Source organism: Ostrinia furnacalis, unplaced genomic scaffold (assembly GCF_004193835.3).
Source record: "Ostrinia furnacalis isolate ACB-3 unplaced genomic scaffold, ASM419383v2 OfSCF6787, whole genome shotgun sequence".
Lineage (NCBI taxonomy): Eukaryota > Metazoa > Arthropoda > Insecta > Lepidoptera > Crambidae > Ostrinia > Ostrinia furnacalis.
In genome coordinates this window covers 399,665-423,460 of record NW_021137026.1, presented here as the reverse complement: position 1 = coordinate 423,460, position 23,796 = coordinate 399,665, and the positions used below count along the sequence as shown (strand labels likewise).

The window sequence follows — 23,796 nt, the reverse complement described above, 5'->3', positions numbered from 1 at the left end:
AACGATACCGAGTGTATACCTTGATTTTTTAGAATCCAGCAGAGATGTAAACAAACACTTTCATACACAATTACACCATAATCACTTACGTGTTCATAATATCATACACATTATTTAACAAGCCCATGAAACCAACTTTATTCTCACAATTATACAAGTTTGAAATTAATCTTTGAAACAAATTATTTTAGCAAAATACGTGGACGATGAAAAGTGAGACTTGTCAAATTGACTTGACGTTTAAAATTATGTGATATCTCCATGTTGTCTCTGACACATCAGTGTTGTAACCTGTAAGTCATAGACAATAATCGGTAAATTTAATCGATTTTATTTCAATTATTCAATCATTTTTATTCCTGACTAGCTTTCCGCCCGCGGCTTCGCCCGCGTGGAATTTTGTCTCTCACAGAAAAACAATATTGCGCGCGTATTTGCTCACCTTTTAGACCTACCCTGGACTACGACAAACATTTTAAAACCAAATTAGCTCAATCGGCCCAGCCGTTCTCGAGTTTTAATCAGACTAACGAACATCAATTCATTTTTATTTATACAGATTGCATTTAAATAGATTTAAATAGGGTCTTAATCGACAATGTATTTTTTATTCATTGAATGTACTACTATACTAAATATTTAATGCACTGCTTTTTAAAGCATTATAAATTCTTTCTATAGGTACGTAAGTACTACAATAATTTCAATTCGCAATTAACTAGAGGTTTTGTCGTCTCACTAGAGCACAGATTAATTTTTTTTAATGTCAGTTTTCTATATTTGTTTAAGTTTCTGCTGAATTCTAAAAAAATCAACTGTAGATGTCGTGCCGCTGTAGCGCTGACAAGTCAGTAAACGGCCTAATCCGTTAGTGGCGTGACGTCACACGCCGAGGCTTTCGCATGGCGCGGATTTATTTTGCAAGCGCAACTTTACGGCCCTATAACTTCTCTGTTTGAAGATATATTTTCATGATTCTTTCGCATTTATGTTTTATTTTACTTATACATTATTTTGAAATATTAATAGAAAAAAGTTGGAAACTTCTTCGTTGTATGAATGTGTCTGTGGTGTGTAACTGATATTGACTAGACTTATTTTACTTAAAAACTTATTTTAACCGTAACTATGACAATGACCGGGGTTTTTTTATGGAGTTTGACAGATTTTTGACGTTAAATAAGATGGTGCAACTGGACCTTAATGTTTCGTCTTCACAGGGGCGGCGAATGCTCGCTCCGCGCGTTCATCACGGACTACGTGCGCGCGGGCGAGAGCGAGCGTTTAGCGGCGAATGCTCGCGCGGCCATCGACGCCGCCATGAAGGCGCCGTCCGCCTGGCGCCAGTCCGTGCGCGCGCCGCCTACAACGAGCGGGCAAGTTTGTCTTTTTTTATTATCCGACTGCGTCAGAAGAAGGGTTATGTTTTTCGAGTGTGTGTGTATGTATGTTTGTATGTAAAATAAACATATTTTTGTACAGCCCGACCAGGAACATAAAAAACCCTCGCCATGTTGCGGAAAACTAATGGTACTAATTTCTATTAATGGCAACATTAACTGAAAACTTCATTGACATGTCACCTTGCATGTCAGTCATTATCGAAGAGAAATACTAAGGGTTCGGACAATATTTTCATTGAATAATGTTTCCGACAAAGGTTGACAAATTGACTGACATGTTTATCGTACAGTACAGTCCACTATGAAAATTAGCTGTGGTTTGTTTCAAGTACCGAGTTTGAAGCGTTCATGAGCAGACATTGCAGTTGAATATTCAAGTTTGGAATTTGATTATTGATGAATAATAAAATAAATCCTACTAGCTCGATTGATGGTTTCATTTAATTTATTTAAACTAGGTTACCTATAATAATATTTTTTCGTTAATTTATGAAAATATCAAATTAGCCCGTAATCCTGAATCCTGATACATAAAGTTAGCCTATTAATTTAACACAGGTACGACTGTACTCAGTGTTGCACTATCAAATGCAATTGACGCGCCTCTATGCCAGGGTTTTTATGTTCCTGGTCAGGCTATAATGTGGGGACTGGGAGTTGTCAATTAAAGTAGTTTATACTGTGCGATGCGAGTATATTGTGTGTGTCAGTTTACGCAGCAACGTCTAATATACATTTTTATTCCCATAGTAAGGCTAAGAACTCATGGCGCGATTTTCACCCGCACGCGGCGGTTGCGGGCCCGCAGCTTCTGTAGAATGCAGATACTTATGTAAAAACTAATGCACAACTCACGACGCGGTTTTCATCCGCAGCGGTCGCGGTTGTAATCGGGTCCCGCGACACCGGCGGGCGATTAGTAGAATTGCGCGGGCCGCGGTAACCGCAGCCTCGGCGACCATTTTGTACCAGTGACTTAGCGCGCGGCGCGATTTTTTTAGAATAACCGCCCAAATAACCGTTCCCATGAGTTTTGAAATAAAACCGCAATGAGGGCTATCGTTTTAGCGCTCACCAGTTAGCGCCACTGTTGAGTAAGGTCCTGTCACTTGCTAGTAGCGAAGACAGTGACACCAACTAATTTTATTTTACACTTTTTAGTTGTATCTCAATCTCAGAGCCCTGGTCATCGTTTAGCACCAAAGTGCTCGGGAAGACGAATTCAACGAACACAAACTCGATACGTTTCCGCCGTTTCATTTACGAGTTCCTATGGCTACCTCCTGACTCCATCATCAAACCAGCTCAATGGTACCATAACATTGCATTGTCATCTCAATCGGTTGAGGAGAACTGGTCTTAAATTCAGTTGCAAGATTTGTCCCACACATACCTACAAGTGAAGTCAATATAAAGCTTGTAATAATAATAATAAAAACGATAGCCCTCATTCCACAACCGCCGCGGGTGCGGGTAAAAATCGCGTCGTAAGTTCTTCGCATAATAGTGCATGTTTTCGCAGGCAAAGCCACCGCGTGATATTCTCGTGCTGCGGCGCGGGCTGGCAGGCGGTGCGGGACGCAGCCTTGGCCGCCAAGCGCTGCGGCGCGTGCGGCGGGCCCGACGCCTTGAGAGCTACTACAGGTAAAGCCTGGTCCGTGAGCACGCAGAATTTTGTCCAATGACCCCAAGCTACCCATCCTTATCGCTCGCGGGTAATTATATTGCTGTCGCGCTCGCACACTCATGCGGCCGCCCGTCGCGCAGTCGCGACAGCAATATAATTACCCGCGAGCGATAAGGATGTTTGACCAAATTCTACGTGGTCGGCGATCGGACTTTAGTCACAGTACTTATTGCTACAGCGATAGTGACTAATGTCGCGTGCGGAAGCTCTGACGCCTTTAGGGCTACTACAGGTTCGTTTAAGGACTAAGCCGGAATTCGCGCGGGCGCCTGCACACGTGTCTTTATCGAAAAATAGTTTAAGTAGCGAAGCGTGGCCTGGACGCGTGTGACGGGTTTCCACGTGCGCGGCGGTGGGTCAATGTACGTCATGGGCGTGCAATAAAGCCTTATATCCACTTGAGTACGCTCAGGCGAATGAGCGGCTTGGCTAAATGAGCCTCTCGTTAATAGACGGATACCTGCGCAAGTTTTAGTGTGTGTAGACTATAATCCTAGAACTCATATTAAAGAGAGTCGCACACCGTTGATTTTTCGTCCGTCGATAGTTTAGTCGGGCAGTTGATCAACCCACCACCACCCATGGCCATGCCAACCTTGCGGTTATAACTGGCCGAATCGCGGGAGTTGCGCGCGGCAGAGTGCAACCTGCTACGGCAGACGCAGTTCGGGCAATTGATCAGTATGGGCATGTATGGGAGTGCGCACACTACGCCGATTCGATTTGGCCGATTCTTCATACAAATTAAAATCGGGCACAACTATCGGCCAACTAAAAATCAACGGTGTGCGCCTACTCTAATCATATTAAAATAAGAAGTATTTATTTTTCCTAATGCATTGGTTTACCCACAGCGGCGTTAGGCGCGCTAGCAGCGGCGTGTCGCGCGGCGCACGCGCGCGTAGTACCGGCGCAGGCGTCGCGCGCGGCGCGCTGGCTGGCCGACGACGATATAGTACGCTTCCTGCAGTCGCTGCCCAACTGGCGCGCTGCTATACAACCTACGCCTGCCTCGGCTGCTAGTGCGCAGGTACACAGCTCCTTCGATCGGGCCCACTAGAGTGAGCCCACCGTAGGCTGAACTTTGGTCCAACACCGCGGTGGACAACCCTCTAGTTGGGTTCGCCACTGATCGGACGCCTTATGCGCTCGATACGGCCCGATCGCGAACGTCGGTCTGCGACCGACGCGGTGACCCCAGTGTATCTGAAGAAGGAATATTCCGTCACGCTCCAAGTCGCGTTCACCGCCAGCGCGCAGGTCAATAACCGCTCTCCCCAACCTCGCACAGTTAGGGCACTCAGATAGCTATGATGCCTGTGTGTGTAACTGACATGCCGCGCTCTCGACTGGGCCCGCCTCCGCTGCTATATTGCGCAGGTCAGTGACCCTAGTTAGCCGTGTTGTACCGGCGCAGGCGTCGCGCGCGGCGCGTTGGCTGGCCGACGACGATATAGTACGCTTCCCAGTCGCTGCCCAACTGGCGCGCTGCTATACAACCTACGCCTGCCTCCGCTGCCAGCGCGCAGGTCAGTGACCCATACTATACACCTGTCTCTAACCCCGAGAGATCCAACTTGATACAACAGAAAACAGCAAGCCTAATCGCAATGCATCTGAAGAAGGAACATTCCGTCACGCTCCACGCCGCGTTCACTGCCAGAGCGCGGGTCAATAACCCTCTCCACCGCTCACCCCAACCTCGCACAGTTAGGGCACCCAGATAGCTCCAACACGATCTCTGTGTGTGTGCGCCCGCCTCCGCTGCTATATTGCGCAGGTCAGTGACCCTAGATAGCCGTGTTGTACCGGCGCAGGCGTCGCGCGCGGCGCGCTGGCTGGCCGACGACGATATAGTGCGCTTCCTGCAGTCGCTGCCCAACTGGCGCGCCGCTATACAACCCACGCCTGCCTCCGCTGCCAGTGCGCAGGTCAGTGACCCATACTTATTCACACAGCTGATAGACCGCCCCGACCCCGAAAGATCCAGCATAGAACCACAGAAAAGTTTGAAGCCTAATCCCTTTGCAACTTAAAAAGGAATATTCCGCCACGCTCCAAGTCGCATTCACCGCCAGCGCGGAGGTCAATAACCCTCTCCACCGCTCTCCGCAACCTCCCACAGTTTAGTTCGTTTCAGCTGAAAGACGTCCACTGCTAGACAAAGGCCTCCCCCAAGGATTTCCACAAAATTAGGGCACTCAGATAGCTACGATGCCTGTATGTGTAACAGGCGCGCCGCGCTCGCGACTGCGCCCGCCTCGCTGCTATATTGCGCAGGTCAGTGACCCTCGGTAGCCGCGTGGTCCGGCGCAAGCGTCGCGCGCGGCCTGTGACGTCACCAGCCTCCCTCGATCCTGGGTCCGGTTTTATTTCATCGTGAATCTCGTTGAATTTGTTGCTATTTTACTAGAAAATAAATAGCCTAGCTTAATCTTTATTTTGATTCACAGGAGCTCAACCAAGCGTACGAGCGCGAAGCCGAGATCTTAGGCTCCAGCCTGGGCGACGGCGCCGTGACGCGGCGCGAGCTGCTGTCTGACGTCACCGCGCTGGCTGATCTGGCGCTGATGTGCGAATCTATGGTGAGTCCCATATTTTTTATCACCCAATGACTTTAGTTTTAGATTTTATGAACTAAATAATAGCGTCGATACGATGCTGCGACTGGTTAACGTGACGTCAGTGGCTTACATAGCTGTTTACAACTCAAGCTCCGATTGTGAGTTGAAATCTTAAATGTAAATTGCTGTTATGTCCTCGCTGTTAAGTGCTTGAATTTGGTTACTCTTACCGTTAGATAATTCCTGGCAATTAGTGGTGACTAAGTTTGTTCCGGCGTTTCTTCTTAGCACTTGCCATATTATGTTTGTCTCGAAGCGCTGGTAGGGCCCAAAAGATAAGGAGACATGTAAAGTGCCCCATAACGGCTACCTTTTTTTATTTTTACTATATTTTGACGTTCTAATTTGAATAAAATATTTTTGATTTGATTTGAATAATACTTTTTTTTGACTTGGTGGATTACTTTAGTTTTAGAATCATGTAGCATTGTGTAGAACCTCCACGATGCTGCGACTGGTTAACGTGACGGTTCTCATATACTGAGGTTTGCATATCTGTCTACAACGAGATTATGCGAGTGTCAACTCACTTGTTATGATGTTTTTATACCATAATCATGGATGTTTATTATGCATACGCATCCGTTATATCTAGTCACCATAGAATGAGCTTAGCAAGACCATCTAATATTCTGAGTATCTAACCTGATTGAGCTAACTTCTCACCTCGCTGAAATACGAATCTCTCTCCCACCTGCACCTCGTCGCTTTCACCTCGTCCGTACCAGAGCATCGTTGTGACGTCACGGTCGCCAGTTACTTACGCAGCTAACTCGTTCGGGTTCACTTCACTCTACAGGGTGTTAGGTAAATGGGTATATGAGCCGACACTAGCCCATGTTAACATTATTTTTTTTAATTTTCATACAAAATAAAATTTATAAAATCCGATTTGTATGAAACTTAAAATAATTAAAATGAAGATATTAATTTTCTGACTTCACCCTACCATTTATATGACCACTAGCGGCCGCCCGCGACTTCGTACGCGTGAATCCCGTTTTTCCCGCTAATTCCCATTCCCGTGGGAATTTCGGGAATTCCTTTCTTAGTGCACCTCTACGGTACCTAAGCTACGTCCCTTCCAAATTTCAAGTGCCTACGTTTAGCCGTTTAGGCTGTGCGTTGATCTGTCAGTCAGTCAGTCAGTTTCTCCTTTTATATATTTAGATATTAACATGGGCTAGTGTCGGCTCATATACCCATTTACCTAACACCCTGTATAGCCGTTGTCATACTTAGTGTATTTATTCAACAGGACTGGCTCGCAACGAACATCAAGACGCTGCCGACCATAATCGGCGGGTCGGGCATCAAGCTGAGCGACAAGTTCATTGGCGACATCAGCGCTGCGGCCGCCATCTTTGAGGAGATCGCTCACAAGTGTTTGCTCTTCCTTCATCTTGAGGTGGGTTATTTAACGCTTTAGTTGATGTGGTCACTTTATTATGTTTATTTTTTAAGTCAGTGGCATAGAAAAACCATTGTGCAAACTTCTTGTACTGATTTTGTGTTGAGTCGGATCTCGACTCTGTCTATAGTCTGGTCTGTGAGCACATAGAATATTGTCCAATGACCCCAAGCTACCCATCCTTATCGCTCGGGCGTAAATATATTGCTGTCGCTACTGTGCGACGGGCGCCCGCAGTGAGTGTGCGAGCGCGACATAATTACGCGCGACCGATAAGGATAGGTAGCTTGGGGTCATTGGACAAAATTCTACGTGCTCACAGACCGGGCTTTAGTTTTACTATACACGCACACTCACTGCGGGTGCCAGTCGCACAGTCGCGACAGCAATATAATTACGCGCGAGCGATAAGGATGGGTAGATAGGGGTCATTGGCCAAATTCTACGTACTCACGGACCGGGCTTTAGACACAATTTTTATTCTGAACAGTTTGTCTAAGGTCCTACGCTAAAATTCGCGCGGGTGCACACTCTTTTGTTAGTACCTAAAAGTAGTATGAGCAGCGCAGTGTGGTGCGAACGCGTACGTCGGGTTTCCACACGCGCAGTGGGAGGCAGATGGTCATACATAAATGCCCGCCTATTAATGCCCGCTGCGGAACGCAGACACGTGTCGAAATTCGAATGTCCGGAGCAGGTATCCACTCTGTGCACCCGCGCAAGTTTTAGCTTAGAATCTCATAAAGTCCGTTCGCCGAGAGTTGATAAATATTATGAAATGTCTTGCAATAGCGACGGTCGCTTAATTATCGCATTCTGTATGGCGGGCGTCGTGTGTCACAACGCACACTGAGTACCATGGTACGAGCCACGCAGCGCACCGGTCGGCGGGCCGCAATGTGTGAAATTGAATAGATTTATTTTATATAAGACCGAAATGAATGGTATGACAGTGGGTAGGGCTTTGCCCAACATTGGGATACACTATAAGCCACTTGATAATAATGAAATACTTTTTATCCAACACATGGACGCCACGTGTTTGATCCGTATCCCCTCGTATGCCCTAACCGGAATAATTCCCGTAAATTTAAAAGAGATAATAATGATAATCTACCAACTTTTTCAATAAATTAACAAAAATAATTAGCGGGCCGCAATTTATAATGAGTTTAGAACCTCTGATATTTAATTTTGTTTTATAAACTCTCGGCGAACAGACTTTAGTAAGTCCTAATAATGTGTTTGCAGCTGCGTATCGCGTGCTTTTACTACCTCGGGCAGGAAGAGACGGCGTCTAACTCGGAAGGCGAGGCGGGCGCGGGCGGAGCCGCGAGACTGGCCCACGCTCTGCTGGCTTTCCACGAGTGCGCCGCGCCGCTGTTGGCACCGCATCTGCTAGCGGTTAGTGAGCCTTATTGCCTTGGGAATACGGAGTATTATTGCAGAAGGATCACTCAGGATGAGACGGGCGCGGGCGGTGTGGTGAGACTGGCTCATGCACTTCTGACTGGCCTTCTATGAGTCCGCCGCACTTGCTAGCGTTCAGTGAGCCTTACTAGTGTAGGAATAGGGAGCATTATTGCAGGAGGTGAGCGCAGGCGGGGCGGTGAGACTCGCTCACGCGCTGCTGGCCTTCCACGAGTGCGCCGCGCCGCTGCTGGCACCGCACCTGCTAGCGGTTAGTGAGCCTTATTGCCTTGGGAATAGGGAGTATTATTGTAGTTGGCAGCGCGGCGAGACTTGCTCACTAGCTGCTGGCTTCCACGGTTGCGTCGCGCCGCTGCTGGCGGTCAGTGAATCTTATTAGTAGACATCGGATTATATGCACTATCAAAATGCCAAAATATGCATGCAAATATGCACTAAAAAGGGCGAAATATGCACAAAATATGCACAATCAAAAAAACATTATTAGAATTAACTTTATTTTCACAATACATAATTAATTAATTATATAGGTANAAGTTAGGTTTGTATTCTAATTTTCCGTATTTGTTTGTGGCAAGTCGGTCAAATGGACGAAAACAGGAGCTGGACGGAAAACCGGCGCAATTACCCTACAATTTTGAACTTTTGATTGAGATGATACCTACATAAGTAGGAAATAAATACCTACCTAATACCGTCTAATGCAGTTCCTATGTCATATATTTATCGGTATCCGTAATAGTAGTTCATTAGTTCTTTATAATTCGTTAGGTAGGTAAATAAAGCCAACAATATATTATAAGTTCCTAGAAAGATAATGAAGACGATAATAAACGACCTTATTCATTATTGTCGATGTATGTTTATTAAAGAAAGCAAACCTGTCGGTAATCTATCTAAATCCAATTACCTATGTAGAACTTTTAAAAATATTGATTTAGGAAAAGAATACATCGTAAAAACGTCTGTGTAGTAAACGCCGTTCCTACGCTGCATCGGCTAATTGTTTGCAGCGTAGACGCTCAAATAAAACGGGTAATTCATCAGAATCGCTCAGGCATTCGTGCTTCGCGCCATAAGCTGCCACCGCAGGAATGTCGACCGGCCGGCTTCGCGGCCAAGCGGCCGAGGCAGCCACCGGCCGCGCGCGAGCTCCCCGCTCAAACGCCGGCCGGCGACTGTAAAATTATAAAGCTAGCTAGCTATGCCGCGCTGCGCCTCCTCGATTTTCCTCCCACAAAACCGCGCCTTTACCCACACAGCCATCCGCACCCACACCATCGACCATCGCAAGTACTCCACGAATGCCGCTGCGCTGATTTCCTTCCATGAAACCCCGCGCCGCCCGGCGAGACGCCGAACGCTTCCCGATTTCTACACAAAATTCGAACGATACAAACTTAAACTACTGGGCTGGATGATATTCTAGCATAATATAGCTTTTCAACGCGAATTATCATTACGACATGGCGTATTTTCAGAGAAATTCGTGAATGGCATCGAACGCCGCGCGGGGCGAGGAGCGAGGGGTACGCGTGGCTACGCGCTCGCGGCTTCCGCGCGCGGCCGCGACAGTCGGCGAGTCGCTCCAGTCGTGTCCACGGCGCCACAAGAGACGCACGCGCGGCAAAACTTCGAACCGGCCGGCTCCCGAATAATGTTTCAGTGTTTGACAAACTCAATCGGAGGTCTCGGAAGAAGCGTATTTAATAATTTACACTGTATAACCGACCGCATATTCTCAGTGAGTGTTACGCAGTGTGTACGGAAAAAACTTTGTCGAAGATTCTGAAGAATCTTGTGTAAAATTGTGTAATTCGTCGGCTTCGGTCGGATTGCGTTTTGCACAAACTTTTTTTGGTGAGTGATTTGTACTTTATTGGTTGATAGGGCTTGTTGTAGGAATGCTGTTACGATTGTAAATATTTTATAGTGTGGGTATTCGAATAATTGTACTATGGTACCGGCGCGGGGCGTTGCCGGCAATACGTAGTGTAATGGAGTTTTCTTCGAATTGGCGGCGCCCAAATTCCTTTTCGTAATGTTGAAACGCCGAGAATATTAAACGCAAATCCACCTTATCACTTACAATTCGCCATAACTCCTAACATTGTTTCATTCAAATGTCACTATTTGACGTACTCATAAAATGTCGACTGACGGTGAATTGATCTTCATTTTGTTTACACTAGTGTTGTAAGGCTAACAAATTATGTATTTTGTGTATCGGTAATTTTTGAAATTTTTTTTTTATAATTTTCTGTCAAATGTTGGCTTACACAATTTTAAAATTCACTAAGGAGTAAATAATTATAATCATTTTATTAATTGCAACTTTAGTACCTATTCCACACAAAATGTATTTTCAAGTTTTATTTTAACTATCTACGTGAGGCTCATTTTGGCGCCACAGAGTTGGGACGAAAAAAGTTCTTTCGTATTTCAGTCTATCTAGCAAACTTTAAACTTTATATTATTCTATTAAAAATAATATAAAAAAGTGATATAAAATTTCCTTTGTAATTCGTACCTACTACACGAAATATCTCATACCTACCTACTAATTGCTACAAGTTTAAAAATTTAAATCTTTATTATTAATTGCAAATAAGAAGTTTTCTAAAAAATAAAATAACTAATAATACAAATTGTAATAATCGATTTGTGATTGTGACATAATTTTCGTAGTTTCTGTAAATATTGCACAATATTACAATTAATGTTACAATGCATTCTTCCTTGGTAAAAATAATTGGAAAAATTTCATGTTATTTTTAAAGATTAATAATAAAAATAAGTCCGAATTTTAATATTTTTTATTTAGTGGGTACATATTATTTCTCGCTTTTTTCATATTTCGATAAAATGCTAACTTAAATTCAACTCAAAAAATAACAATGTAGCAAAGCATAAATTTACAAAGTCCATAATAACCATTAGTCGTCTTGTATAAGTGCGAGTAACAGGAAAATTACTCGTGCCATTAGATTTATTAGTAAACACTCATTTCGCGCCATTATGTGCATGTAAACAAAACAACACTTTTTGCGGAAATCTTACCTGTCTCGCAGGCCAGGGAAATTCGCCGAACCCGGCATATGGCCCCAGCCTCCGCCGCAGGTAGAGAAATCCGAAAAAAATCGACGAGGGTTGGCGGCAGGACAATAACTAATTGTTATTAGACAAAAGTGGGATAGGACCCAAGGCCAATGTACTCTTTAAAACTGTACGTGTTCGCATCCAGACTTCAGTCTACTTTCGGGCTTCGCAGTGGGCACTTCCTCTCCAGTGCCACAGGAGTCCGCAATCTCGATTTGTTTGTAAATACAAGGGGGTCAACACCCCTTGTGTTTGAAACTTTTCAGTTTAAATTTAAAATTATTTGACAATTTTCTGTCACCGTCACTTGTGTTGTGCCGCTCAATCGGAACAGTTCATTCATTGATGGTCATCGGACTTAGTGACTTGTGATTACTTTTTAAAAATATTGTGAAGGTACAATCATTTTTAATTTCAATTATTTCAATCATCGGCATTTAAATAAAAACGTTTAATTTTTTTTTCAAATTTTAAAACTTTTCATAAAACTTTTGCGCGAGAAAATATTTTGGCTAATATTTAATTTTCTGTTGTTGCAGACGGTGTGCGTTGACACCTTCGCGCGCATCGTCCCTGTGATAAGGGGGCCTGTGATATCGACGAGTTCGTCTTAGCTTTAAAACTTAGTTAGATTAGATATAAATACAAAATGTCGCCCGAAATTGACGCTCAGATACTCAACTTCGACGTATGGGAGACCCTGGACGAGGAGTCCATGGAGTTGACGCAGACTTCAGAGTTCTGGGCCCAAGTGCAGTACGAGGCGGAGCGGTTGGACTTAGTTCCACCAGACAATTTCCAGGACTTGGTACCGGAGAATGAATCCGACTGGAGTATAATGGAGACACAAGAGGAACAGAGAGAAAACAAAGAAAACATCGTGCACCATGATTGTATGTGGGCTGGCTCCTGCGCAGATTCGGTGCACCCTGGAAATACTTTTGTGCCCACTGACTTCACACCGGCTACGCCTGGACAGAGCCTGCTCCGGCGGGACAACATGTCTCCACCCAGACCTGAGACTCCGCCATCCCTGGACGGGGACGAGCCGCCACAGTTCCGCCACACAGTGGACGTCGCTGGCACAGCTCTCCGTCTGCTCAGAGACTCAGCCGCAGTCGCTGCCGACCATTCGTACACTTTGGCCCGGCAACAGTTCGACAACCTCGGAGTGCAGACACCATCCGACTCTTGCGAATCAGGTTAGTTATCTATTTTTAATTAATCATATTATGCAACCCTATAATTTTTATTATTGTTTTTCAATAAAATTATATACGACTCGCAATTTGAAATTCAAATCGCCGCTACGAGAGATGCCAGCTTATTGAAAATCTTCAGATAGAACAAAACGACTCCGATTGCCTCAATATCGATATCGTTTATTTTTATTAAGCCGTTTGCTCGTCCTTTTATACTTTTCTTATAAATTAAACTCCATGTTATTCGATGTCATCTCATCAATAAAAATTGTAGTTATTGATTTTGAGCATAATTGACTTAATTTCGCCGTAATCGAATTTCATTGTGAAATATTTTTGATGTTCATGTAATTAACGCAATCGATTCCCGAAGTGGTTGTTAGGGGTTTCTTAAAGTAGGCGGGTAAGTTTTAACCGGGAATTCGGGAGGACGCAGGCGTCGTGCCGCGAGCGCGGGAAACTGCGCGTATCGACCGCCATCCCGCGCCCCCTCCGCGTCTAGACGCACCCGCGGCACCGCTCTTCCGGAACCTTCGCCCAATGCGACCTTGAACGCCCCAACCTTCCTTAATGTCAGATTGCGCAACCTTCTCGCCCGGTTCATCCCGCGGGACTGACGCGCTTAATTACGACCAGGATTAATCCACACTTGCATGTACTTGAGGTCCCGAGCGGGGGGCGGCTAGGACGCTCAGGTCGGCCGTGCGTCGACCGAGACGTACGTCCCGACCTTGGCGCATCCTCTTTATGAGTTAACGCTTCCCGCTGACTGCAGGGTTAATATCCTTTGCATCAACGAACCATTCAACTGCTCAATCGCGCTAATCTGGTTTTTTGTGCCGCATTGACTCGGATTTCACTTAAGATAATGTTGGATATACATTTTCGATAAGCCCCTTCGGAAATAACAATTCAGATATCATCTTACTCAAATTAAGGCAAATATTTATTTAAATGAGAATATTAACTACACGTCAATGCAGTTGTTGTTTATTATCTTAATGCGGAAACAAATGCAAACAATGTTATATTATTTGTAATCACAATTACCTACTCGTCTATTTATAGTGGAACATGTGTATTCATAAACTGTGGTAGTCTTATTTGTTTACATTCAACTACTTAGAGACTATCTATTCAAATAAACATGTCATTTCACATTAAACTAATTGATAATAATCGACAATGTAGCATCGCCGGCCAATTAAAAATAAAACAAACTTAGTTTACAGTTGCTCCGACAATCTTGGCCTGTCTTGTCCGTTATTCGTATAAGAATGCAACGGAATGAAATGGAATCTCATTGAAGTGAAGCTTGCTTGCTCGCCAGACCGGTTTAGAGCTCGGTACTCCCATGTCTAGAATCGCCGGACGACAATTTGATAGACAGCATCTCCATTAATCGTTAAGTTGTTCGGTATAAGTCGCAAGATAACTTGTACAGTTTACGGAATATTTTACTTATGGAACGCTCAAAATTAGTTAAAAATATAATATTCACTTGCATACATGATGACATTAAATTGATTATTGAATATCGAATGCGATTAAAAGATTCGCAACGCCCGCACTACAACACTAGGCAAGCGCGGCAAGAATTTACTACGCATGCGCGGACTTATCGTACGCGCCACAAATCCGCCAACCATACACGGGCAAAGCTGTCACCTTTTCGCGCCAATTTTCTTACAACTTCTACGCGACAATGACGACTATCAGCGATGAGTACGAGTTTTATTTTACAGTGTACTATTTCGTACCGCTCGCGTATGCCGCGTTCAACATAGTAAATCATGTTTATTATCATACGATGTTTTACGCGCATCGTATTCTTTCCAGACACATTTTATGTTTCTACATTAATGTAGCAGTAAAAGGTTTCGCAAACGCCCTATTTATGTTTTACAATTTACGTACGATTATACGACTAGCAGGGTATTTCAGTTTAGCTCACATGCTATCGCAATGATTAAATATTAGCTTGTAACTATGTGCCTCAAAAGTAGGGCAATGGTTTGAATTGTAAGTTCCTATAAGGGCAATTTGGGGCAGTTAGATCCGGTTTGGCCGGTCGCCCTAAACACATTGGTATCAATCAGTAAGCCAAGGCTGCGGCGTTTCTAAACCAAGTGGTCGACAGGCGAAATTTTAGTACTTGCTAAGCATAGTATTAGAGCTCTAGAATGATAATTAAGCAGTCGACATTTTCCCGGTCTATCTCGGTCAATTACACTAATTAATTTAGGGATGTCAAAACTCGATACGTGGCAATTTAATGATATCGATAATTATTTGAATTTTGCTGTAAAAACGTTATGAAATCCGAACTGCCAGATGTTATAAAAACCAGAAGTTTTAGTTAAAAATTGATTGTGTTAGGCGTTTTATCGTTTGTGCGTAATAAAGGTTGGTGTGCGTAGTTAAAGCAATTTGCTCGGTTCTCACTCGCTTGTTACCTACCAAGTTGCGACCTAAATGTTGCGGGCCCAACCTGGCCAGTCGCTAACTAACTACGCTGCCCTACTTTTGTATCTTAACAGATACTTACTGGCTTACCTTATGACTTTGTATGTTGTATGATAACATTGGGCGTGCCTAAATTTCTGCGTAAAATTTAAAAAATATTATCTTTTAATTTCAAAATAATTATGTAAAACGTGGCGCCATATGAAACGTGTCTAATTTTTTTATCACGACCACTGATAATCCTAAATGTAGACACTGGCCCATGCGTATGAAGTGAGAACGGCCTTGGTGTTATCATCGCAGAAATATGCATTTAGATATTTAAACAATCAGTACTAACTCTACTCGCGATGTGTGTGTGACTTCTTAGCCCGCGGCCTTGGCAGTTATCACGCCGATAACAATAATACAATGTGACACCGTAACATAAATTTGTTTTGTCTTATCGTTTAAAAAACCAGCTACGCGCAGTGACAGACGATAAAATGGCATCGCAACAAGATAAATTCGACATTAACTCCTTGATCTCCTAATCATATGGGTCGAATTTGCTTCTGTATAATAATTGAATGATAATTTCTAGTTATTTTCCGTTGCGTAACATAATTTTTAAAGTTCACGCGGAGACAAAACCGAAACTAGTTTTTTTATTGCGTAGTAATGAGCGTAGTATAATATGCAATCTTACAACTTGAAATCGATACAACCGATTTATTACTACGGAAATGTCAACGAAAATCGCAAAGATTTCAAGGAGATCGTCCTATTCTTTTAGTGCACAATTACTTAAAAGTCAAGGATGGGAAAATTATAAATGTAAAGTAGTTATCAATATTAATGTGCCAGTTCATGTGAAACAATCGACAATTATATTAATTATCAATTTATTGAGTTCTTTAAAGTCTCGTGCTTCTAATAACATTTGAATGGTTATCTCACATGAATTTTAACTGAACAATTATATCGCTTTGTACATAAATATCAAAATCACAAATAATACGTTGGGCCCAAGTTAAGTTGGCCGTGTAGGCATGTGACTGCTCCTTCCGCTTATTAATGGGCAATAAAAAAATGTTGCGTCACGTCTTTTCGCGTTTGCCGCGTCCGTGAACTTCCTAGCGAACCCATCCAAGGTCGCTCGATGGTGCGAACGCTCAATCGATCTATGAGACATACAAGTCGTAAATTACCAGCTTCTATTTTAACAGGCCAGCCAATCTCGAGAGCACGGCAGAGGCCAGATGACCGACTTTGCCCGGTTGCATAACGCAACTGAAATAACGCTCCCATATGGAGTGAGGTAGAAGTTTAATTAACGAATGCGAAGGCTCAGCGATTTCCGTTTAAAGTTCCGTGGGATAATGAGAAAGTTTACTATCAAAGTTATAAGCGACGAGTTAAGAACTGGCACGTTGCATCCGACTAAGTACTTAGCATCGCCCACATTCATTCGAGGCGTTCACCTATACAGGCTGATAAAAAACAATAATTATTATATTATTTAACTAGCCTATTTGTTTCATCGATACATTTTGCAATCCTTGCATCACTATTGTTTGACAGATGTCAAAAGTATCAAAATATAGGTTATCTATGTGTTTTCTAACACAGATGAAACGTAGTACTAGAATCGGTTAGATTAGATGGATTATCGTTATCAAATCGATTTATCTGATAAAGAAGTACCTACTACAGGTAGGTATTGTACGTGAGCTGTATGAAACACTAAAACCGATAACGTTATATAACCATGGTTTCCAAGAAAGTGAGGTTTTTGCCTCTCATCTGAGTTTAACGGCTCATAAAGTACGGGGAATATATTTTATTGTGGTCGTTTATTATGCCGCCATTAGAGCACACTGTAGAGGATGGCGTGCTGCGTGCTCGCGTCACGATAATTTTTAATTATCGCACTCAAATGCCAGTGAACTTGGCTCCTCTCGCAGCCAGCGGAGCGTGCTAGCCCTCGCCTTACCGGGTCACAGCGACACCGTTCTTGTACGGACGACGGCACAGCAAGCTAAACACTGGGACTTTCAGTACTTCTGAATAGGAGCGATTTTAAAGTAATCACTTTCTCTAGAAAAACACCTGTATCTTTAACACAAAAAACTAAAAATACCGATTTCTATATTCTATTAGAAAACACCCAGGTCGCAATTAAATCTAAGAAGTAAGACATAAATATAGCTGGCCGCGGCGACTGCGATTGCAACGTCTCAATAAGTTTAGCTAACGTTTATGAGTCATTGTTTGAATACGTCAGGTTTGGAGAATTAGAAGCTGCATAATACAACCTTTGCATCTGCATCGAGGATTCGATGATTGGTAAAACCCATAGCATTTCCTTATACCCAAAATTCGCAAGCTCACCGCTAGTAGCTAACTACCTAAATGTTATGTGAACAAAATAAGGAACCAGTATTTTACTATGGTTGGTTTTAAACACCAAATTCTTGGGAGGAAGATCCGCGTTATGGTACCGGCATAGGTATGCTCAGCCCGCAATAAGACGGTGAGAGCTGGCATTTTTTCATGATACCAGTCGCTTCAACAGACAATAAAAAGCGGATAATCTCTGGTATCGTTTAAAATTGGAACAGCGAGATGGCGATATAATAGATATGCACTAGACCGAACCGGCGGCGCACCGCGACAATACGGCCCGTATCGCTTACAGAGAGCTTGAAACAAATACTAGGCGAGTGTTAATCGCGTTGGCGCCAGGAGGAAATCGTCGCGTGTAAATTGACTCCAGCACACTCGCCCTGCCAGCCAGGGCTGTCACATCAACTTTCATGCTTTCTAAGGTTTCTTTTCAAAGCTACTCTCTACTCTATGCGTCCAAGAAGATCAAGCAGTAGCTAGCGACAGACAGAAGTCGATTTGGTCAGTTTAAAGTCAATGCAGAAAGCGACAACCCCGCCCATGCCTACATTTAGACTCATGAGACGCGTTTGACGACAGGCGCCGATCCTCAAATTAGATCGAGTCGAACCACGATAACCGACCGCGTAACTATGCGGAAACCGAGCAAAAAGATCGCGTTGGTGTATAAATTTATCGTTGCTAAGGTAGATAATGTGTCTGAATTCTGGTCTGTTGCGTAGTTTTTTCTCTTCGATCTGCGTAGTTGCAAAACCTATTTCCCGAGCGTCCCTGACTCGCATACCGTTTTGTATCGAACAGCTGCCCACGTAACAAGTTTCTATTTCAAGCGCGGCCCGTTGAGATGTTATAGGAAATTCTCGTCCTTGCGGGCTACGTAAATAGCGTGCATTCACTGCAGGCGAGACGGTAACCTATCACAATGAACCGCTGACATAATTATTTGTTGGTGTAACCGGATAGTGCGGTTCGAGCTGCTAATTCCGCGAAACATGCACTACGGCGTAAACACGAGCGGCCGTCCACATCCGCAGTCCGATACGTGCAATGCGATCTCCAACTCGACTCCTGCCCGCTGCCGAGTCATTCATAGAAACGACACTATCACTCCTACTGCATCGCATCATCCCATACTTACCAGAATTGCAAAATCCCCCTAATTTTGCTATCCTTAAAACAACCTGTTCATTTGGGAGCCCTACGCCCTGTGGCTTTGGTTCTAGATAAAACAGGAATATTATATCAGTGAAACGCCCGTGTTGAGGCAGTTACTCTTGACGCCATGCAACTCCGTACGTTTCTCACATTTATAAAAAAGCTTATCTCCCGAAAATATTGCAATCTGGTAGGTAGGTACTGCCCATCAATGTCATCCGTAAATGCGTGTGCATTGTACTAGTAGTAGGATTGTCCTATCGTGCAATCGTCGCGTGACAGTTAATTTCGAATCGAGCGCAGTTAAATGGCAGGAGCGAAGGCCGGAAAGCGTGTCCACCGGTTGATAATCCGAAGTCCATTGAGAGTGGACGCTGCCGCAGCGAACCGCGCACGCGCTGTCGTTTTGGCGCGAATGCCGCGCCGTGACGTCAGGCGTCTGGATCGATGACGGCAGACGCTGCGGTAGTACGATGGGGTCGACGCCCTCCCCCCTTCCGTGTTCCTCCCACCCCTTCCCGCGCACCTGACTACTGCAGTCGCATCTCGCCTCCCTGCCTAGATCTAATCCCGTAGTTGTGTATAGATGCGGCATGACAATCGACGCCCGCCTTTTATGGTGATGCGAGCGTAATGAATGAACGAACTGCGAGAAACGGAACGGTGCGGCTTTGAATCGCGAAATGCATTTTGGAGTCGGGAGCTCGAATTTTGAACGTGTTCTCGTTTGTTGCAGAGGAGGAGATCGATGTGGTGTCCGTGGGCACGTCGCAGCAGACGCTGGTCAGCCCGCACGTGCGCACCGACTCGCTGCCTCGCGCGCCGTCGGCGCAGGAGCGGCAGCACATCCAGCGCACCGTCGCCTCCGCTATGTCGCCCCGCTCGCCGCGCCCCGCGGCCAGGAAGCGCCTCATTCCTCCCACTGGTATCGCCACTTCCTCCACCACCACGCAGCGCCGCCGCACCCGCGGGCCCGGTCGTCGCGGCCGCCGCTCCAACACCGACACTGACTCCGAAGGCGAGTCCCCAGAGATTGAGCGTCGTTCGATACACAACGACATGGAGCGCCTTCGCCGTATCGGTCTCAAAAACCTCTTCGATGAGCTGAAGAAACAGATTCCGGCGACCAGAGACAAGGAGCGTGCGCCGAAAGTGGTCATATTGCGCGAGGCCGCCGCCTTGTGCCGCAAGTTGCGCGAGGAGGACTTGCAGCGAGAGATCCTCAAGAAGCAACAGAACAAGCTGATCACGAAGTTGAAAAAGCTTAGGACGACGCTTTCGGCGCGCTACCGAACATACTGAACGCCGTCTGATAAAGTGATGGTCATTATTCGTTCCAGAGTGGAACCGCTAGAGTACTCTACGTGACACTAAAGGACTGTTAATATTGATGTAAGTTGCTTCTGGACGTACTAACGGACGTTCGGTTTTCTATTGTTGATACGGTTGAAACCCCATATTGTTTTGTGCCCGGGGCCGTGTTGACGGCGAAATAGTACGTGTAGAGTGGAGTCCTATAATATTGTTGGAATTTGTTATTTCGAATGAAAAGTCAGCTTTTTACGGCTTACTCTGCTTCTGTGGGAACGTACCGTAATGTGTGCAGTTGAAAAGCAATAACTGCGGTTAGTTTTGCTCAAACGATATTTTGCAGTGCCAAAGTGAGCCATAAAGCTGTTGTTAACATAAATCCTAGGTCTTCAGTAAAATATCTCGATAGTTACAGACTGCTTCAGAAACTTAGTAGACTGGTTTTACCTCTAAAACGTTTTTTGAATTATCATAAAAGTATACATAGTTGACATAGCGCATTACAGATTTACTCCGTGTTGACTAATCAAAAAAGATATGACATTTTGTGATGAATTGTTTCATATTGAAAGATTTTTACTGGACCTCCCTAGTTAGTGATGTGTCACGTTTAGTTTCGATACGGGAGCACGTTGGCGATTTAGTCGTGCGGTTCTGCTGCCGATAAGTTGTCGATAACTGCTACGTAGAGACCGAATCAGAAGAGTTGGACCAAGCGACCAAATCGCTATAGTGTTGTGTGGGGCAGAGAGCCCGAGTCAGTCAGAGCGGGAGAAGTGTGAGAGGTCAGCGCCGGCAGAGGTGGACGCCGGCGCGCGTGGTTGGCGATGTTTGGCCACTTATATGTTTCGGCCCGATTCGTAGGATTATTTTCGACCGAGAACGAGGTTGATATTAAAATGGAAAGCTATATTTTAGGTTTAGCACGCTTACGGTTTTTTTGTAGTGTTTTGTTACTCGTACCTAGTGAATTTTAACAATTTTAATGTTTTTACATTTTAGTCACGCGATTAACTCCGAAGCGATATTTAATTAATAACAACGTTGGAATTGTTGCAATTGGACCATTTTTTGAAGCTATTAATTAATAATATACATACAATGCACCAGCTGCTTTTGATGATGAAATAATGTCTCATTTAACTTATGTGTAATTTATCTGTAAATGAGCCGTTCACACGGTGTGCGCGCGCGACTGTCGTCTGTCTATATACCTAAGTACCTACTTTATGAATTAGAAAGATTGGGCGAAAGATCTAGTATATAATAATAACATGTAATCGCGGTCGCACGCTAGATGTTTGCACTTTTATATTTGTATGGTTATGATTATTACATACGTCATAATTACGTCGCTTAGTGGTCATTCATAATTAGTTTTTTATTATTATTCGACGATTCGGTAAATGCACGCAATCATGAAAATTACCATTGACACAAAATTGTTAAATATAGTCCAGTTGACGTACATTCAGTGAAAATAAACATTAATATGTATAATCTCAGTGACAAATGCGTCTGATTAAGAATAGACTGTGTATTTTGATAACAACATCAAAATCTATAGATTCAGTTAAGAGTCCGAAAAGGATTTTAATATTAAAATATAACCAAGACATAGTTCCTCATAGTACCTACTAATAGTAAATTGTGCATTTTCTTTATGATATTTTTATTGCGGTAAGTTTAGTGATGTACTCGCGATAGTTATTGAGTATCGATAAAAATATTAAACCTGGCCAGATAGATAAAATTATCGACTTGCACTGTACAATTTTACAATGCATTTTTTTATACATGATGATACGATGACGGATTTTTTTATTTTACTGTTCAGGTTTGCAATAGAAGTTGATGTTTTATCAAGCACATGGTCAGCGATTTTGTACGTTCAAAGGCTTTAATTGTGTGCGGAATGTGCCTTGCTATGTATATATAAATATATATATTAGGTTTATACTCGAATTAGTTGCGAAAAATATTTTTCTGTGAGATATACTATAAAATATGTAGTAATATAGTGTTGTTCTAAGTAGTGGTTACACGAAGTCTAATAGTTATCGTGTTAAAGATTCGCAGTTTATTCTTCCACTAGGCGTAAAGTGTATATACTAGGGTAATAGGTCATAGATATTGTCATCATTTTTTGTAAACGAGTTTTTTTTCTCTAGTAATTGTTTAGTTTTCTTAACTAGAGAGTTACGAATTCTCGAATGTTGTACCTGCATTTAATTTTTTTTTGTTATTCTTAGCTTGACATAAATAATAAAGATAATAATGTTTTAGTTGTCCGAAAAAGAATTATCTTACTTCGGTGATATGATGACATTGTAAGAATGTAGAATTACATTAGGAAAAAGTCAGTAGTTAAAGATTTAATTATGGTAAGCGAATCAGCTTTATAATCGGTAGACAGATCATGATATCGATATCGACGAAGAAAATACTGCACTATTATGACAAGGCACATTTCCACCACTGCCAAATAAGAAAAAAATAGGAGCGTGAAAATTTTTACTAAGCGTTTGATTTGTAAATTTTATAAATAAGGTTGGTAAATAAGTCATGTTATAGTTGTTAATTTTTACTTTTCTTTGGGTAGTATCGTTTACGTAAGTAACACCTAGCCACCGCGGGGAGGGACCACGGGCGCGGGGCGCGGTGGCTCGGGCGCCCCTACAGAGAGTGCACGGTGCAAAAGATCCGCCTATTATTAACGTTGCACGATGCCATCTCTGAAGCGGCGCTCGGTAGCTGTCGATATGTAATGTGTACCTATTGTACTTATACTTTAACTGTACGATAACTATAATTGATTTTTGTCTGATTTATAATGTATGGAGAGAAACTTTTTTTTTTGGTTTTTTGTTCCTTAATTATCTGTACCGAAAGTTAAGATAATCATTAAATATGGAAATAAATACTAGGGCCGGGTTCTGGCAGAGCTACGAAACGTTTGGCTAATGATTGTAATTTTTATACTTATCGATGTAATTCGGGTTTGATTTATAAAATGTTTATACTCTGTGATTATGTATGTACCTTTGTGGTATTTAAGGTGAAGTTTTACTAGCTCTGTCGGGTTCGGTCAATAAAAAAAGATTCTGATTTTTATTTTTTGCTATAACTTATCCTATTCCTTTTCCTGAAACCCTTAATAAATTATTAGTTAAGATAGAAATAAATAATAGGAAACACTTAAGTATTAAGTCACATCACACAATACACTTTAATAGAGACTACACACGATTAAAATGTAAAATATCAAGGTAATATCAAATTATTAAAAAAATTGGTAATAGTGCGTCATGATGAGATACCTACTACTCATGACGCTCGTAGCCAGGTGTGTCCAAGCCAATTAATTAGATCCAGTTATAAATTTAGTCAAAACGACGCTAATTTGTTAAGTTAGTCGGTATGCAAACGACTAGATCCTTATTAAATTAGTAAAGAAGTTATATTCATATTTGCCGCCATCCCATGGCAACTTTGTTAGAATGTGATATAGGATATAGGTACCTACCTACTATAGCAGAACTCTGACATTTAGCGAAATTAGCATTACTACTTTATTACCATTAGCAGGTACCTACCTACCTACACCTAAATGAATGAG

The 23,796-nt window shown here is 43.2% G+C and overlaps 2 protein-coding genes across 3 annotated transcripts; both read left to right on the top strand.

Moving 5' to 3' along the window:
- The first annotated feature begins 821 nt into the window (after window positions 1-821).
- LOC114362814 (exocyst complex component 4-like) lies at window positions 822-12,269 on the top strand. The gene is made up of 9 exons (XM_028318350.1): window positions 822-847; window positions 1,221-1,376; window positions 2,926-3,047; window positions 3,945-4,120; window positions 5,544-5,675; window positions 6,973-7,122; window positions 8,377-8,610; window positions 8,714-8,806; window positions 12,195-12,269. The coding sequence occupies exons 1-9, from the start codon at window positions 822-824 to the stop codon at window positions 12,267-12,269; spliced, it is 1,164 nt and encodes a 387-aa protein (XP_028174151.1).
- On the top strand, window positions 10,122-23,279 carry Myc (bHLH transcription factor Myc). 2 transcript variants are annotated; one of them, XM_028318366.1, is made up of 3 exons: window positions 10,122-10,416; window positions 12,195-12,857; window positions 19,603-23,279. In XM_028318366.1, exons 2-3 carry the CDS (start codon window positions 12,305-12,307, stop codon window positions 20,166-20,168), a joined length of 1,119 nt encoding a protein of 372 aa, XP_028174167.1. In that variant the 5' UTR covers window positions 10,122-10,416; window positions 12,195-12,304; the 3' UTR covers window positions 20,169-23,279. The 2 variants fall into 2 exon arrangements, with proteins under 2 accessions (XP_028174167.1, XP_028174168.1); XM_028318367.1 differs by lacking the exon at window positions 10,122-10,416 and adding an exon at window positions 11,805-12,051.
- The last annotated feature ends 517 nt before the right edge of the window (window positions 23,280-23,796 follow it).

Coding starts and splice junctions, on each gene's coding strand:
- Myc (XM_028318366.1), top strand. CDS start 12,305: ATGTCGCCCGAAATTGACGCTCAGATACTCAACTTCGACGTATGGGAG. Junction 12,858..19,602: donor ATCCGACTCTTGCGAATCAG/GTTAGTTATCTA, acceptor CGTTTGTTGCAG/AGGAGGAGATCGATGTGGTG.
- LOC114362814 (XM_028318350.1), top strand. CDS start 822: ATGTCGTGCCGCTGTAGCGCTGACAA. Junction 3,048..3,944: donor CGCCTTGAGAGCTACTACAG/GTAAAGCCTGGT, acceptor GTTTACCCACAG/CGGCGTTAGGCGCGCTAGCA. Junction 8,807..12,194: donor TGGCACCGCACCTGCTAGCG/GTTAGTGAGCCT, acceptor CTGTTGTTGCAG/ACGGTGTGCGTTGACACCTT.